General features: G+C 48.5%; 1 protein-coding gene across 5 annotated transcripts in view; it reads left to right on the top strand.

Annotated features, from left to right (window-relative positions):
- LOC144169567 (sodium/potassium/calcium exchanger Nckx30C-like) overlaps positions 1-18,500 on the top strand; it is a 357,968-nt gene that overhangs the window by 321,490 nt on the left and 17,978 nt on the right. For all 5 annotated transcript variants that reach the window (XM_077698801.1, XM_077698799.1, XM_077698803.1 and 2 more), the window contains 4 exons: positions 874-994; positions 4,634-4,905; positions 8,291-8,485; positions 12,452-12,607. In XM_077698801.1, coding sequence (XP_077554927.1) covers positions 874-994; positions 4,634-4,905; positions 8,291-8,485; positions 12,452-12,607 — 744 coding nt within the window. The remainder of the gene's footprint in view (positions 1-873; positions 995-4,633; positions 4,906-8,290; positions 8,486-12,451; positions 12,608-18,500) is intronic.

Here is an 18,500-nt window from a genome sequence, read left to right as displayed (position 1 = left end):
TTAGAGATAGCTTCTATCAGGTTCCGAACTCAAATAAATCAATTTTTTTGTCTTTTTCCTTGATTGGAGATCTACTTCATTCACCGTCTCGAAGCAAGATATTTGCATGCACCTAGGTGTGGCTCATTATTTTTTTGAAGGGAGAGAGCTTCTGATAATACAAACTTCTGATAAGACGAACAAACCGTCATAATGCCTTCGTCTGAACGGCAGTTCACTGTACTAGTAAAGAAAAATCGTACATGGTGGAGTAGTAGCCACCCATGCTACAGACTGATTTGTACAAATTTAGAATGTGCTACAGGTATGAGCTCTAAATTGGTGTACCACCTACTTATTTTTTATATGTCAGCGAGGAAAAGACTCAATGTTTCTAGAAATATATAAAGAATAATCTTAATCATCTCAAACAGCCGCCTTTGCGTACATGTTAGGTAATACATGTTACCAAATGTCACGCGGTATCTGTGAGTACTGAGGAAAAATAACAATGGCATGAGCGTAAGACATTAACTGAAGAAACTGCTTTGCGCCTTTTATGCACTCCGCCTTTTATTACGGCTGCAGCTGCTTTTAGTTAGTGCGACCGAACGGCTTAACTACATTCGGTGATCTCAAACGAAACAAGCTTCTTCCTCTTCTAACCAACTGCAGCTACCAATCACCGAAGAGGTAACGCGATGCAAGGTAACACAATCAGTCGAAAGAACAACTACCAGGGGAACGTGTACGCTTCAGCGCGCCTAACGCAATGCGGCAAAACGGATTCGTGTCTGGGAAAAGGGTGCGTTGCGCTTGGCAGCGCTGGCGAGTGTAACGTCGTTAACGGAGGAGGATGCGTGCAACGACTGACTGTTTCTTCGTCCCCCGCAGATGGCGAGGAGGAGAATGAGCGCCCCGATCCTCCACTCCGGCAGCAAGTTCCGGCACGGACTGCTGCAACTCCTCATCCACTCCATCGACCCCTTGCACGAGCACGAAGGGGAAGCCAATGGTCAGTGCGCATCCACTAAAAGTGTATTGTTAAAGGGACCCTGCAACACTTTCGATAAGCGCTTTCACTCTTTCTTTCGCGTCTGGTACCACTGCGAGAGCTATAGCTATCGCCAGCACGGAGCGGCACTGCGTGATTTGCTCGTCGCACCAGATACGCCTTTTACTCCTGCTTTGTTTGGTGGCTTTTTTTTTTTAAGCTGCTATCGAAAAGCGTTCATTGCTGCAACGGAAGGAAAACCGGCCAACAGCCGCTACATGGCCTTAGTGACGTAATTCGAGCCGTCGAAGAACGTCAAGACCGGGGAAGAGAGAAAAATCTTTTGAGCGAGTTTACACGTTATCTTGTGGGCACAGAACAGTAATTTTTGGCTGAGGTACTTTGCGACCCCCTAATTTAAGTACTGGGTGTGTTGGGTGACTACGCTATGCAAGCATTTACGATTTCAAAAAAAAGTTGGAAAAAGTGTTGCAGGGTCCCTTTACCGTTGCTGCTGTTCTCCTTCGCGTACAGGTGCCGCCAAAAGTAATTAGCACACGGTCTCGTAAATTTATAGGAATTTCGTCTTCCTGAAACTACCTGGCTGCGTTGGTGTTATTTCAAAGGAGCCCTCCCTAAAAGAAAAAGCTTCCTGTAAACCGGTAATGGCTCTCATAAAGCCAGTAAGACAGACATTTTGTGACATTCACAAATTCTTATTCCATAAGCTTATTACGGCACCTATGTATGCTTGTCTACCTTTTTTTTATTGGCCAGCGTTTACGAGATCTTGCGATGCACCGCGCCTGTTTCGCGGGCTTCGTCTCCTCCTGGCGGGCCTTACCTACTGGGGGCTTTTTTGAAATGGCGAACGGTTCCGAAGCCCATTGGTCAATTGGTCAATGACACCTGCAGAATGAGTGAAGACGAATTGCTGCAGCCCACTCCGAGCACATCAGAGTGCCATCATGCGGGTCGGTGTAATTCTGTTCATGTCCAGCTTCTCTTGACATTCATTTCATTTAATTCATTAAAGGGACCCTGCAACACTTCCGATCAACACTTCCGCTCTTTTCTTCGCGTCTGGGAGCACTGCGCAAGCTTTAGTAATCGCCAGCACGGAGTGGAACGGCGTCATTTTTTCGTCGTACCAGATACGCCTTCCATTTCTGCTTCGCTGCTGTGGCTTTCTTTGTGAAGTAGGTATCAAATGCGTTCACTGCTGCAACTGAAGTAACGCCGACCAATAGCCGCTACATTGCTGTAATGACGTAATTCGAGCGGTTGCAGAGTACCGAAACCGGGAAACAGATAAAAATATCTTGATCAAGTTTTTAAGTTATCTGATGGGCATACAGTCGTAACTTCTGGCTGAGGCATTTTGCGGTCCCCTGAGGTACTGGATGTGTCGGTTGGCTGAGTTCTGCAAGCCTTTAAGATTTAAAGAAGTTGAAAAAAGTGTTGCTGGGTTCCTTTAATATTGTTAGTCCAGGAGTGGGCCGTTACAGGGTGAATGCACAACAATTATTCACGCAGAAAAGTAAATTACCAAGGCCATAAAAAGGTTTCGCGGTGAAGTTGCGAGCAGCAGCTCGAAATTACACACAAATAAATGTCACGCGCATGAAGTGCAATGCACACGCACAGAACAGTACATGCTGCATTGACGCTTTGAGGCGGCACCTTGCACCGCCTAACAAGCACGGCAGTATCATGCGACCAACAAAAAGCGTACACGAGCACATAAACGGAACAAAACAAGATTTTTTCACTATATTATTCATGACGGCAATACGTTACTTCAATCATAAAATAGTGCAATTTTTTGTATTGGGTGTTCTGTCACGAAGTTCTGTCGCGCAGTTGGCATTGAAAGTAAAATCTTGCGGCTCAACATCCCGTTTAAAGAATAGTTCTGTCCGGTTCCTGAGAGATCGAACCCATCAGATGTAACTCTATGGTCGGATAATTTTCATAAACTAATTAGGCAAACACCCCCTAGATCTATACAAAGTTATCTTGATAAGTTAGTATTCCGTGTTAAAACGTGCGGTACGCGAAAGGTTCTGTTTTTAAACTAGGTTTACGAGGCTCCTGGAAACAGTACTCAGTGTTGAAGAATCCGAGTGTTATGAAGCAGACGTCTTGAATGATCCCGTTCCAAACTAAAGTCTGTAGGTTGCAGTGACTAAAGGTAGACAAAGGAAGAGTAATAAAAAAAATTTTAACAATGTCGAATGGTCAGTCGGCATTCATTTAATGCCGTGCGCGCGTGTGTGTATGTTGATTGATTGATTGATTGATTGATTGATTGATTGATTGATTGATTGATTGATTGATTGATTGATTGATTGATTGATTGATTGATTGATTGATTGATTGATTGATTGATTGATTGATTGATTGATTGATTGATTGATTGTACGGTTTAACGCGCCTCCGCAACGCAGGTGATGAGGCACGCCGTAGTGGAGGGCCCCGAATTAATTTTGCCCCCCTGGGGATCTTTAAAGTGCGCCGAAATCTCGTACACACGGGCGTTTTTGCCTTTCGCCTGTGTGTACGTATGTTTGTTGATGTTGTATGTGTGTTGTATGTTGTGTGTGTTGATATAATGCTTGGCGTTTAAAAGGACTTCGCTTCCCACCACCGCCATAAGAAGTCTTTTACACGCCAATCATATATCTCTACAAACACACGCACACCTCTTTGAGTCGCCCTTTTGAAGCCGACTTCGATTTAACGAATTAAACGACAGAACCGGGACACCTCGGCAGATGTAACTGTTTCTGAAGACATAAATGCTCGGAAATGACAGGTAGTCGCCAAATGGTGCTTCGTCAAGGCGTACGGTCAATCACGGGGTGGTTAAAGCTGACGCTATCTCATGACGCTCACACCGAACACGGGTGCCCACCAGGTTCGAGTAAATAAACTGCTGCAGAGTCATAGATAGCCTCTACCCTTGCTGCAAGCAAACCGAAAAAATAAGGCATCACTCTCGCACGTTGCGCTGCTGTGACGATAAATTCTTCGCATCCATTGAGTAACCTTCGGAGGGATGTCTTCGCATTCTTGTCTTATATGGCCTCCTTCAAGGAACGAATCCATGTACGCACCGCTCCTAAGAATTCGGCTTACTCTTTCCATGGGCTATCCACGCCTAAGACTGAATGTTGAACTTAAGTTATTTTTGTAGCTTAACTCTACTATTTAAATTTGGGCATTCACAGTATATTTGCGCGACCGGTCGCTTTTCCGATACGGCGGCCGCAAACGCGTCGCATTCTCCATCGCCTGCAGTGTGAATGAGTCTCTGATGCCCCATCCGTCCTCGAGGCCGTTCCCCGACAGGACGCTGCCTCGAGAGACCAGATCTCCCAGGTCGAGAGCACACTACTAAAACGGTTTGCTTCGCATGCTGCCGCACCGCCCGCACTCCACTTCAGGGCGAAATTCTATGACTCAAAGGTACAAACCGAGAAAACAGCTTGTTCCTCGCAGCGTCAATCTGACCTTTAAGCTCAGCCAAGGTCAAGCCAGCGCCTCGTGCACCTTCGTGAAGTGAAACGATTTATTCGCTGGTTCATTCCGACTGTAGGAGGAGGGAGGTGGGGTAGAGAGTGAGCGCGTGCCAACTGCCACGTCCGTTCTTTGCAGCCAAGCTGGACGAGAAGGCGTCCCAGCTGCACACTATCGCGTCCCTGCGCGTGTTGCTGGACGCGACGAAGCCCGGCGAAGGCGGCGGCGGCGGCGCGACGGCGCAGCAGTCGCCGGCGGGCGTGGCCAACGGCGGTCCCCCCCCGGCCCCGCTCGGGGGCTGCCCTCGGGGGGGAACCCAGGACGGGAGCAGCGGCTCCGCCGAGACGCGCCTCACCAGCCTCAGCAACAGCGACGCGCTCGTGCGCGTAGACTCCGTCTCCAACCTGCAGGTGAGACCAATCACGCGCGTGCGCCGCCGCTCAGCCCTGGAGCGAGGGTATCTGAGCGTTACGCTTACTGGTAGAGACTTCATCTGCACACGTGTTATAAAGGCGACAGAGGTGACACATAACGCAAGCACGAGGAGATAATGTCATAGCCGGAACCCGGCTATGGATAGGATAGGAATAACTTTATTAAATGCCGGCAAACCAACGGTTTAAAGCGTCGTGGCGTTTGCCAAGCGTCGACCCGGGGTTATATGCCCTTCTCTGCAATGCCAAAGTTCGGCCCATTTGGGGCGAGTCGTGACGCTTGTGCTTTTCGAGCGCACCCCGGGCCAGCTGGATGGCCCATAGTTGAGTGTCCTTGTCTGTACACTGCGCTGCACTTTGAAGTTCGGCCGGGTATGTCCTGGAGGTAGCTTCGTTCGGGAAGACGGATATATGTAAGCTAGCCTCCGCTCCAAACTATCGTCCTCTGTGCATCCTGTTCAGCTTGCGCGCTATGCATAAACGCAGAGTGGCTGTTGTGTGTGCCAAAAAGAGGCTTTGAACTTTGGTTTTAAAATTTGTAGTCGCATTTAAAACTAGTTACGTAAGGAATTACTGTGAATTGTCCGCGCGCTGCTTTTCACAAGTACTGCGGCCACTTCGTCTCCGCGAGCATAGATGAACAGGTGTAACGGCCGAAAAAGAGGGGTTTACAAGAGAAACTGTGGCTTCAGCAGCTGAAAGACCCATCAGCGTGGTTAAGTTAGGAGGACGACAACTCAGGCCTGCATGATCAGGTAGAAAGAGGCCTGTCGCCGTGTCATACTTCCACATGTTTTCCCACCACCTGAGGAAGGTGGCGAACAAATGTGGCATACCCGTGGTCTTCTCTACTACAGACAGGGGGATCAGGAAAAAGCCTTATCTAACCCAAAATCTCGTAGGTTGGCGGGGTTCTTAGTTCAGGAATCCGTTGGCTCTGACCGCCGTCTTCGCCCTTTTGGACACCCATGGCTGCCTGTTCGGGTTAAAGCTGGGAAGTCCACTCTCCCATTGCAACTTGGCATAGGACTCGGCATTGGACCCAAGGTTGGGTTATTCTAGCTCCAGACGAGCTTTCCCGAATGTTCCCCCATTCTAAATGGCCGCCAGCACGAGGCGCCTTGTGCCAAAAGGCACACCCCTGAGTTCGTTGCTGCGTGGCAGCCGTTGTGCACTTAATACATCTGTCCTGCGGAAAGTGCCGGTCGCTCCGTCAATCATCTGGCCTCTCCATTAATGATCGTTTGCGGGAGCACCACGAGGCAGTGCCAGCTTTAGTAGGTGCAGGACATTTGGCTTATTATTGTCGCCGGTGCAAGTGCACTGCAGCGTTCACGGTAACACGTGCATTGAATGTGTTTGCGAATCAGAGTAGTCGGAAAATATTTGAAGCGTACTGTACTCTCGGTGAAGGGGACAATGTGCCATCACTGCTGCGTTATCGCTGTAGGGGTAGAAAATAGACTACCTGAAACGCATAAATGCATGCATACGGACATTCATATACAATCAGTAAGGTTTGTCTTTCTCTTCCTATTTTGCTTATCTCTTCCAGAGTTTTTCCTAGGTTAATACTTTTCCTTGTGTTGCTTTTTGTGTGAATAAATAATCAATTGCTGTCCCCTCTTTATCGTCCCGTCTGTACCCTATCACTGGAAATGCGTACAGCAGTGCAAAGACCATGGTGGCCCGGCCGGTACATGCAGAAACTTCCCTTGGTGGGGGAAGCACATGTTGTCTTTCACAAATTCGGAAGATAACTATCAATCCAATGCCATTGTTGAGTGAGCGGGCAAAAGTATAATGGAGAATGGCAGCGTGAAAAACGCTTGCGACATTAAGGTGTTCTGCCCGGACGCCCCAGATCTCCTAATCACGTGACGACACTTTAGCGTATCGAGTAAAAGAGCCTCGAAGTGGGCATAGAGACAAAATTCACTGACAAAACTACTTAGTCCCGATAACGATGGTGTCAGTTCTATTTCAAGCTTCAAACAAATAATCTGATAATAAATAAAATAGATGCAGCAGTGGCGACCCTTCCAGCCACGTTCCGACGACGTATCTATGACGTCACAGGCTCATGTTTGTGCGATTGACCACCTTCAGGAAACATAACTAGGATATTGTAGTGGAACCCCTAGTTCTGTTTCATCGCGAGATTCCGCTTCCTTGTGGGTACAAGCCCTCCACTTCCTGTACGCACTCAACGCCCTCTACTGGTTCACTTCGAATACTCCCATTGTTTTGAGCAAATGCTAAAAAAGAAATCCTCTGTTCGGCTTGAGTAGCCTACATTATACACATAATTGTTCATTTAAAAGAGGCTTGAGTAGCCTAAGTGCAGAACCGTGGGTGTTGGTGCGAAAGGCCTGCGTTCGAGCCCCGGCAACGCTAAACATTTTTCGTAAAACCCATGATTTTTTTTATTGTAAATGGTTTCCGTCGTTCAATTCCACGTATTCTTTTGTTAAGTAAAGAGTGTAAAGTAAGTAAAGTAAAGAAGTAAAGAAAGTAAAAGGCCTTGCCCCGCCCCTAAACCAACCTTTTAGGTTGGTTTAGGGGCGGGGCGCGGCATATCAACGCGTTTATTACCTCTCTGCATCGTACCGGAAGTGCTTGGCTTGTACTTATCTCGGAACGTAATTCTGACGTTTGATCGTATCGCTTAAGCGCTAGCATGAAGTTAACACACTGATGACTACATGTTAGATGCAACGCATCTCTTTAACTCGCCTTGTCCCGCGTCGTTGTCGCGGCGTAGTCCGCATCCCTCCCCCATTCTCCTCGCCGCGGCAGCTGCGCGTTCCGCCGCTCTCACCGCAACGCCATCTGTGCGTCAGCGCGGTCAGCGCGCAGCTTGCGCTCGGCTGCGCTCGCTCCCGTCGCCGTGCCAGCTGTGCGTTAGCGCGCAACTTGCGCTCGGTTAAAAATTTACACCATCTTCCCGCGAGGGGAACCATGGGGTAGATGCGACGCATCGGGGGTGAACATGCTGCGTAAATAGGATACACAGCAACAGCAATCCACACGCTGACATCGCTAACATAACGGAAACGCAACGGCAACCCCCGATGCGTCGCATCTACCCCATGGTTTTTCGCGGGAAGATGGTGTAAATTTTTTCAGTGCTGGCCACTATTACGTCATTCCTGTCCATATTCAGTCACTGTATCGCAAACTTGAAAGTATTGGGGGGGGGGGGGGGGGGAGCGAAGTGCGTTACCAAAGGCCAGTTCTTTAAGAAGGAATAAAGTTGTATTTTGCCTTCATGGACCATTTAAGGCAGGCAACCTGACATGTGGGTTGATTTCGAACGTGCCCGCCTAACGCCGTTGGGGACGACGGGGTGCGCGTGCAGAGCGACTCATCCATCACGTCCAACCTGAGTGAGAAGATGGCGGCCAGCGGTCACGGCGTGGCCATCCTGCACCAGAGGCCCGCGCCCATCCAGGAGTCCATCGAATCGGCCAGCCTACCGCCCGCCGGAGGGGACGCCATCACCACGGCGCTCCCGGACTCCGGCTACAACAGCGCCACGGCGGCGCAGGCTGCGGTCAGTCTTCATCTTCCTCCGCTGCGTTGTGAGCCCGTCCGGCTGTGCCCTTGCGCAGCTTTTCAATGCGGTAGACACGTGGGAACTTCCTGCCAAACGCCGGAAGTGCGCGAGCTGGTATGCACCGATTTCGGCGCCATTATATATCCTTATGGCCAAAACAGGACGACGGAACGCTCAACAAGGCGAGGCTCAAAGTTCACCAAAATTGCCTTTGAAATGTCATCAAACAAAAACACGGATTTTTAATGTAACCGAATACGGAAAGATAAAAAACCTGATGTGGTATATGGGTTCAGATTGAAGTTTTCGCGAAATATTGTCGCCTTGCTTGTGTTTCTAGACCACTTCGCAATAAATGGCACTCACTGATGGGTGAAATAGGATGGAGTCGCCAAAAAGACAGGCAAACAAAAAAAGGCAAGTACTTCGTGCCGATGGGACTCAAGAACCACAGAACTTGTTTCCGAACTTGAGGAAGTCTTTCTTCTTCTTCTTCTTCTTCTTTTTTTTTTTTTTTTTTTGAGGGGGTTGTGGAGCGACTCATTACCCAAGCGTTGCGAATCCAAAGGAGGCACCGAGGAATTGCGTTAGGGACCGTAGGTTTAGATGTCGGCGCTGATAGCGAACCAAGTTGCCATGTTTACAACAGAACGTTGCTTTGTGGACAGCTTTTCAGCTCTTTTATATCAGATTTTGACTTTGCCGGAGGCTTACAGAACGTCTTGACCTTAGAACATTTTTTTTAGCTCTCCAACGATCTCCGAGTTGGCTGAGCTTATTCACTACACTTTTTCATGCACGAATTTCTGGTCTGAATATACAAGTCCAGGTTGCCTCGTCTGATAAAACAAACATTGCATCCCCGAATACCATTAAGACAAAACTATACAGATGCAACCATGTTGGCAAGGCTCCTTAGGACACAAACAGCACCCCTTCACCAAAAAACTATCTGTCCCCCTTGGTGGCCAGGTCCTTCGGCCGCATCCCCTTTTATAGATTGATAATTAAACTCATGACACTCAGTCCTCCGCAGCTGTAGAGCACTTGACCAAACCGCTGATCGTGTTGGCCATAAAGCAGATGGTGCTAAGAATCACTGGGCCCGGACAGGCCCCCGCACGAACTTGAACTTGGCGACGTTTAACATACGGACTCTGCAAACAAGGGTAGCCTATAGCTGAGCTGCTGGAAGAGCTCTCAGACGTTAAATACGATATTATAGGATTACACGAGGTCAGAGCAAATTCGGCATCTTAAGGTGCTGAACAGTGGGCATATCCCGTGCTACCGAGGGCGTCGAGAAAAGAAAAAACTTGGGGTACGATTCTTGATCCGCAATGAGATAACAAAGAATGCGGAGAAATTCTACAGCATTAGCGAGGAAGTGGTGTCGGTTGGGCTCAGGTTAAGAGGAAGTACAAGATAAACGTAGAGCAAGCCTATGCACCGACATGAAGCTGCGATGATGAAGCTGCTCGCAGTCTCTAAGAAGGTGCCGAATCAGCAATGGATAGGCTAAACACTCCACACAGGATGGTGTTTTGAGACTTTAGCGCAAAAATGGTAGAGAAGAGGGCAAGTGAATGCCTCTACTGAAAAACCTTGCAGTTCGGGGTCGGCATAGGCGGGAGATGTACTCGTTCAATTTGCGAATAAAATTTAAACGATACGAAGGTAGTGGATGCATTCTTTTGCAAACTAATATTCAAAGGACTGTGGTTGATTCCTCTGTCATAGGAACCGGTAAAACACGAAAGTGAAATGGGCAGCGAAATCTACGTTTGAGCATGATTTGCGGGTCGGTGGCTGTCTTGTGGGTGTGCTTGGCGAGCGACGTCCTGCGGGCGGGTCGCTTCGGCAAAGTTGTACTGGCGTCATTTCCGTGACGGATATGACGTCAGTGAAATCTTGGTGTATCCCGGCATAAAACACTTTCGTGTTAAACTTAAAAACTTGAAAACGAACAACCCCAAGTATAACGTGCGCTTTAGTACTAAATATTGCTTCCCCGCAAGAAGACCCTGTGTGCACGGGTGCGCCCTTTACAGGCCGCTTGCTTCGTTGTACTGGCGTCACTTCCGTGATGGATATGACGTCAAGGAAATCTTTGTGTATCCGGGAATAAAACACTTTCGTGTTAAAAATGGACATGGAGGTGCCCCAACGGTGAAACTAAAAATAAAATCGACTTCATCTAAATGCCCATCCAGGCTTTCTACGGGGTGTTGATGGGCTAAACAAGGCCGAAAGCAGCGACAGCAGGATGGTGAGAAGCAGAATCATTCTAAGGTTAAGAACACAGAGAGAAGCAGAATTAGACTAATGTTAAGAACGGAGAGCACTAAGATAGTAAAAAAAAGAAGGAAACCAACTTCGCGATCATTCAGAAGCGGTGCTCTAGAGTCTCAGCGCTTCCAAACAGAGTTGCGGTTTTACCGGGAGAGAAAGGAAGCACAGTAGCCTGCAATTTCTTTCGCAGCACGTAAAACAAAACAGCCTTTCGAGAAATTCGGACATAGGAGTCAGGGACGGAGGAACAAACCGAATTAGCGAGCTGTAAAAATTGGCTAGCAGGATCGAAAACAGTGACGTGCGTGCCTACAAGCAGGCAAGGATGAAAGAACCTAAGAACCAAAGGCGAAAGCTTAAGGGAAACGAAGGAGAAGCCTTCTTTTTGGTAGAGATGTAATGTGTGCACTGAAAGACGAAACTGGTAGCACAACGAACAACGCGTATGAGGTAATAAAATTAGGGAAACGGTACTATGCAGATTTATACTCAACCAACGTTAGGCGAGGAAATAGTACTGAGCGGACTAACTTGGTCCGCGAGGTTCCAGCAGAAACTAAATGCGAGGGTGAAAAGACGCCTAAAGCGTTGAACAAAGGCAAAGCAGAAGTTGAAGACAGAATAACTTTGGATCTACTAAAAGTTGGTGGTGATCTCGCACGAAAAAAGATACCAAGACTATTCTCTAAATGCACCGGGACATTAAAGATACCACCGACCAGCAAAAATTCGCAAGAAGGGTGATGTCAAGGAGCTTCATAATTACAGACGAATCAGCCTACTGTATGTTGCATGCAAGTTGTGTCAGGTATTAGTTACCCGCATAAATGACACCCTATTTTTGGAACAAATGAGAAAACAGGCGGCTGGATTTAGGTAAGGCTACTCAACAATAGATCACATCACTCTTCAGACTAAAGTAACAAACCGATCTTTTTTTGCATCACCAAAGCGAAGTTAGTAATTCGGAAGGCAGGAAAAAATGACGTTGGTGTTGCGGTAGCATTTTTTGTGATTGGTGTCTAAGTTGTCACACTCTATGCGTGTTGCTAAGTTACCTATGTAACGCTTATTGGCATTCGCGGCTTTATGTGGGAGACGCCAAGTTTACAATCGAGGCGTATTCATCACGGAGATGATCAGGGCCCATATTCTTCGCGGGTACCCGAACTTTTCCGGTGGAGTTTAATTCTCACGCGGTGTAACCCTGTTAGCTGCGCGCAAAGCAAATCACGGGTGACCGCGTCAGAATTCAGCCCAATTGAAAAAAATCCGACGCCCATGGAGGATATGGCCCAGCTAACGCATCCTACTTGCCGCTATTTTCAAAGCAATACTAGTACATTATGAAATAATTTACACCCTTTTTTTTCTATAACTAACACCCTTACACGCTATCGAAAAAACAAAAAACACCCTCCTAAAGGGAGTAGTTAACGATAAAACACCCTTTTCAAAGGGTGTTTTTCTGCGCTTTTACTTGGGCGTAAGGATGTTATAAACAAAAAAAAACACTCTTATCGGGTGTTTTCTTTTTTTCTTTTTGCTAGGGTGTAAGGGTGTTATAGAACGTGATTTACACCCATAAGGGTGTAAACCATTTTACAGTGTACTGGCAGGGTTGTGGATTTTACTCGACGCGACTGCATTTGTGTGTCATCGCCGATGCAGCAAGCGGCCAAGGAGCTTCCACCGGACGTGATCGAGGAGACGAACGAGCCGCTGAGCGTCGCCTGGCCGGATACGTGGCGGGAGCGCTTCAACTACGTTGTCCTGGCGCCCATCATCTTCCCGCTATGGCTCACCATGCCCGACGTCCGCAGGCCGGTGAGGGAACGACCAAACAACCGCATTCGTACAATTCTAACGCGCCCTCATTGTAACGCGCAGAAAAGTTTACTTATAAAATTAAAAAAAAATGATTTGTTTTCATTGAATTGAATTGTACTTCTGGAGGCGTTCGTGTACATGGAGATACTGCTGGCCGCTTTGAAGCCGATTTCGGCTTTGCGCCTGATGGTAATGCGCGCACAGATTTGAAGGTTACCTTCAGCACAAAAAACAGTGCGCGTTAGAATCATGCAAATACGGCATATAGCTTGGCAGCGAGCAATGGCGGCTTCGTCCACAAGCACGTAGGAGGAAACAATTAAAAACGGACTCCGACCATGAAAGTTTGTGAAAGCAACAAAGACGTTTCGGCTCCCATACCACTCTCTTGTTCACAAACCTGCGAACAAGGCTCCCATATGAGATCCGAAGCGTCTTTGTTGTTTTTATAAACACTCATGGTCGGAGTATAGATTTTTAAATCTTACCGTGTGTTTTCACGACCAGGAGGGAAGTTCCGTTCGACTCTTGGTTTCAAACTTGTGGGAGGTGCGTTAAAATGGGCTTTTTAACTTTTCAAAATGAGCCAAAGCGCTGCCCCGTAGATTTCGCGCTAACAATAGCTGATTGGTACGCAGCATTTACTATGCACAGTGAAATTCAACAAAGCGTAGGCCAAGTTGTGACCCCAGATCCCAACCATGAGGCAGAGATAATTAGAAGAATCAGAATGGGGTGGGGTGCATATGGCAGACATTCCCAGATAATGAATAGCAGCCTACCATTGTCGCTGAAGAAGAAAGTGTATGACAGCTGCATATTACCGGTACTCACCTACGGGGCAGAAACTTGGAGGCTCACTAAGAGGGTTCAACTTAAATTGAGAACGACTCAGCGGGCAATGGAGCGGAAAATGCTAGGTGTAACATTAAGGGACAAGAAGAGAGCGGAGTGGGTCAGGGAGCAAACTGATGTTAAAGACATATTGGTAGAAATTAAGAAGAAGAAATGGACGTGGGCAGGGCATGTAATGCGAAGGCAAGATAACCGCTGGTCGTTAAGGGTAACAGAGTGGATCCCTAGAGAAGGCAAGCGCTGCAGGGGGTGGCAGAAAATTAGATGGGCAGATGAGATCAAGAAGTTTGCGGGGATAAATTGGTCACGGTTGGCACAGGACCGAGGTAATTGGAGAAAACTGGGAGAGGCCTTTGCCCTGCAGTGGGCGTAGATAGGCTGGTGATGATGATGATGATGATGATGATGAGAAGGTCAGGGGTGGTGAAGAGCTCTTTGGAGCACTGCGAGAAACATTTAAATAGTTGTAATGCCGTGTGAAACACGCAAAACGTGACAGTCGTCAACTGCCGTAATTAAACGAAGCGTTAACTTTGGCGCTACCATTCCCTCTTGGGCAGCGGTTGTCGCGTTCCCTGTCAAGAATGTATGGATAACGAGACCTAGACGATGACGCGTGCCCTGTAAGCGCTAAATAAGCCCATTCATTATCTAAAGTATTCATCCCAGCTTCAGTTGTTTTACTTGTGTGTGTGTTTCCGGTTGTGACTTATACGTTGCTCTAGAAATGAACCAGTGAACGAATCTCGAATTCGGCCAGTTTACTCGGCTGAATGCCTTCTCGTTCGCAAAGACAGAACATAAAGAGATTGAAATCAAAGGTAACGAGACCCCATGTGTTCGTTACCGGCCAGCATTGATGCCGGCACCACGACCCCCGCAACACTCGATAACACGGCTGGCCAAGGCGTTGGGATGGGCCGACTCTTTCGCTGGTAAAGAGAATTTATGGGCGCCAGGATCGATCCGAGCCCCACATTAAGAACGCACACGCCGTGGCGTGAATATAGACCAGCACGGAGCTAGAACGCCACGTGGGCGCTCTGGCTGCGGTGATTAATGGAACAGCGAAAGAAAAGCGTCAAAAGAAAAGAGAAATCCGAACGAAACTCTCAGCGCAGCCCTCGCATTTTACGCTTTCCACGTTCATGCCTCGCCTAATATCAAACGTGTGCTATCTCCGACCCTGCGGGTGTTCCGCGATGTTTGCAGAGTACACCGTTGTACAGTGCGCAACGTAGAGCCTCGGGCCGCATGCGCGACCCGTGTGTTTGCTTCCTGACCTCCTGTTTTGAAAATGCCTACGGAGGCGAGATGATGGGGTTCGTCTGTTAGCCTTAGGGAAGAGCGAAAATGAACGCTAGAACATTACCTTGGCGGTGTGCAAGCACGGATGCCGCGAAGGAGACGTTTCATATTCGTTATTTTGACCGAGGCGCCCTTAAGCTTGTATTACCCGTGTTCGACGGGCGTTTCATCGGAATGGCCTGCACGTAGACGAGCGCGGACGTTTCCGAGGCGTCATTAGCTCGGGAACAGCCCGCGGTGATTGCTAATAGGCAGATTCGGAAAGTACACAGTGGGCGAGGGGCCTAATTTCGTGAGGCCGGCAACGTGCCCCTCTTACTCCGTCCACGTTGCCCGGCAAAGGCACTTGGCCGGGTCAACGGCGCTGAGTCTCCAGGCCGGTTCCCCGGAGAGACGGAGGTGTGGGTTCTGATGAAGAAGTGTTCGTTCATACCGAGCGCTCCCGCGTTACGTCGACGTGCTTTCCCTTAGCAACACTTGGCGGGATGATTTGAACGCACAAAACCACCCTCACAAACGGCAAATTATACGGAGTTCACGTTCCTTCAGCAACATTTTTTTCACTAGAGATAGCTAGCGGAAGTAACGCGATTTCCAGAATTTCTCGTTGTCCGCGCACACTACCGGATATATAGTGTGCGTATTTTTTGGTTTATAGCCACACCCCGATCGATACGTTCTCACAGGATGAAGGTATAAATGTTCCCAGATCCCCGTCACCACTGCCCTGCACAATTTTTTGTATGCCCTGTGCAGGTACGAAGCCTTAATCCTTACATTTTTGGGGAATGGTACGTTCGTCAGCAAGTCTGTAGCCAAACTTCCGTAGATGTTTCACGAAAGCACCGTTCATTTCCGTATTTGGGGCGTTCGGGCAAATCGTTGGTACAGCAGTTGCACGGACCACATGCTCGGCGTCGTCGAACTGGCTGCGTACTCTCAGTTCCACTACTTTGTGCCGTCTTTCTTTCGAAGGGACAGCCGGCGCAAATGAGTTTACAACTAGGCTTGTCTCCCCCACAACCTTTAGTCCCAGCTTCTCCGCCAGGTCTTCCTTGAGAAATGTTCGCTGGCTGCCACCGTCCAAAATGCCTCGTATGTAACATGCTCCCTTGGGACCTATGATCCACGACCGGAAGGTCAGGAGGTAAACGTCCTCGCCCAACTGACAGCTAGTGAGGGCAGTTGATGCCGACTTGTCGTCCTGCGTCTGCACCGGAGCTTTGCATGCGGGGTCAGTGTGCGCCTCGTCTGTCTTCACTTTGCATGCATAGTTTTGGTCGCACATAACAGTTGCATGCCTTCCCTTTGATGTCGTGCACATTATCTTTCGTCGGCACTCCTTTGATCGATGGCCCGTCCTCGTACATCGATAGCACCGCATAGCTTTTGCCAGTCGCTTCTTCTTTTCTGGGATAATCAGAGAAGCGTAGCATGCTACAGTAGTGCGTTTCGCCGATTTGCAAAAGAAGCGCTCGTTCCTTTCAGGTATCGATGCCTGAGAGGCGTGCAGAACCTACGTTGACTGCCCGTTACGTTGGAGAGGGTCACTTGAATCTCTCGAAGTTTCCACTGGAGCACATCTCTCTCTCGCCTCGAGTTCAATCTGCGTGTTTTTTTTTTTTTTTTTCGTCACTGTCTTGACTTCAATCTGCGTGTATCGCAAGAGTTTCTCCAGTTGACGCCCGCAGCTCGTTACGTTTTCTTCCCCGGAAGAAGATGATTTCTCCTGGAGGCGGACGTGTCGATGAAACGCTACGACGATCTCTTCTGGCAAGACTTCGAGCAGAAGGTCGTACAGCATCGCCGAGAAGCTGCTCGTTGGGACGTCCAGAACGTTGAGGCAATGGACATTCAGCTGGACGCAGTCGTAAAGTCTGCGCAGCTCTTTCGTATCCGATGGAGATGTCAAGTACTGCAGCTCGCGGAGCATCCGGAAATGCCACTGTATGATCCGGCTCTTGTCCCCGAACCTATCTTTAAGAAGCTGAACGGCACTCTCGTATCACGCCTCCGTCGTTGAAAGTCCGGCAATGGCAGCTGCGGCATCACCTTCCAGGTAGTTTCGGAGGTAGTGGAACTTGTCGACTGTGCCGAGAGTCGGGTTCGTGTGGACTGCACCATTAAATTGCTCCCAGAACGACTTCCATTGACCCACGTCCCCATAAAAAGGCTGGATGGTAAGCGTTGGGAGACAAGGTCCAAAGAGGGGTGACGGAGCTGTCGTTAGAGCTAGTGGCATATTGGTCGCAGCAGCCGAGGGGGCATACTGCACCGTGCTGCCGACGCTAAGGTCCTCGAGCCGCACTGCAGGCGAGTCGAAGTCTCGAGCGTCTGGTCGTCGTAGTGCGCTGCAGACTCGTACTCCTTTGCCAGATCCCCGACCGGGATCGCATTCTCGACCTAAGCGTCGATCTGGCGAAGCTCGTCGCGGCTAGCCACGAGCTTGTCTACCACCTTCCTGATGGATGTACGGTCAGAGCAGCCGCTCTCAATGAGGGCTGTCGCCTCGGTCAGGACTATGGTAACTTGGGCTCGCCTAGCAGCGCGTTTCGCTTTCAGCCGGTCCATCGTTGAGTGAAAATTCCCGGCTTACTCGCTCGGCAGGCAGTCAGGTCTGCACGTTGTCTCCTAGCTGGGTGCGGTTCCGAGGAGGACGAAGTGCTGGCGGCCGTTTTTCGGTGAAACTCGTCGTCGCCGTCGCTCGTTGCCCACATTGTCGGAGGCCGCTCGTTTTCCCGAGTTTCGGCACCAAATGTTGCGGAGTGACCACCTCGTTGCGGTTGAGCCGCCAGGAAAACGGAGCCGTGGGAACCCCGATCGAACGTCTTTAACGGCGATGACTGACTAATGTACAATGATGATGATACTGGCGGGGTATGTTCCAGGAATCTGATCTTCTTTCTGTACAATTTGCAACACCCGTGTCTGTACGCGTTCAGAAAAGTCACATTGGTTTCGTGCTAATTAGGAGACCGCCCAGTTAATTGTGAACTGTCGCTTTATAGAACAGAGGAACTTGCGTCCGAGCCGCTTGTATACGGAATCACCTTGTCGAAACATTTTAACAAAACTCTAGGTATAGTTTTTCACCCGGAACATTTCCGCACACGCAACTTTGTTTCACATATTGCGACTTAGTATAATTAGGAATTAGGGGTTTGTTGAAGGAATGCAGAATTAAAAGGAAGCATTAAATTAAATTAAAAGGAAAAAAAAGGCTAAAGAAATCTTGGGGAAATAGTTTGAGAGTTCATCGTGTGAGGATAACCCGCTTTTGAACTTTATGGGGAAAAAGAGGAGAAAAACACGTGCCCAAGGTGGAAACTTAGCCCAAGCTCTTTGGATTGCGCGTTCGATGACTCAACAATTGCGCTACCAGGACGACAGTATTATTTCATTCCTAACATTCCAAAAAATAATTATCTTCATTAAAAACGTACCCAAACTACTTCCCCTATCTTTTCCTTGGCGTTCTAGACTGCTGCCTCTCTTTTCCTTGAATTTCCATGATTTCATCCAACCAAAACTTCTAGTGTTACACATTCCCTTTACGAGAAGTTACTCGACAGTTAAACGCAGCAATAAATACGGCACATCCGATATCTAGATAAGAGTTACATTTGTGATGCTATTCTTAGTAGATAAGCGAAGTGGTTTTAGTAGTGGATATAGACCAATGTCTTCTAGTTACTTTTTTTTATTATGGGGAAGTCTTTTTCATCTC

The sequence above is a fragment of the Haemaphysalis longicornis genome, unplaced genomic scaffold, assembly GCF_048455015.1.
Source record: "Haemaphysalis longicornis isolate Haplotype H1 unplaced genomic scaffold, Haemaphysalis longicornis Haplotype H1 scaffold_2, whole genome shotgun sequence".
NCBI lineage: Eukaryota > Metazoa > Arthropoda > Arachnida > Ixodida > Ixodidae > Haemaphysalis > Haemaphysalis longicornis.
The sequence above is the reverse complement of the archived record's forward strand: the minus strand, read 5'-3'. Positions and strand labels throughout refer to the sequence as shown.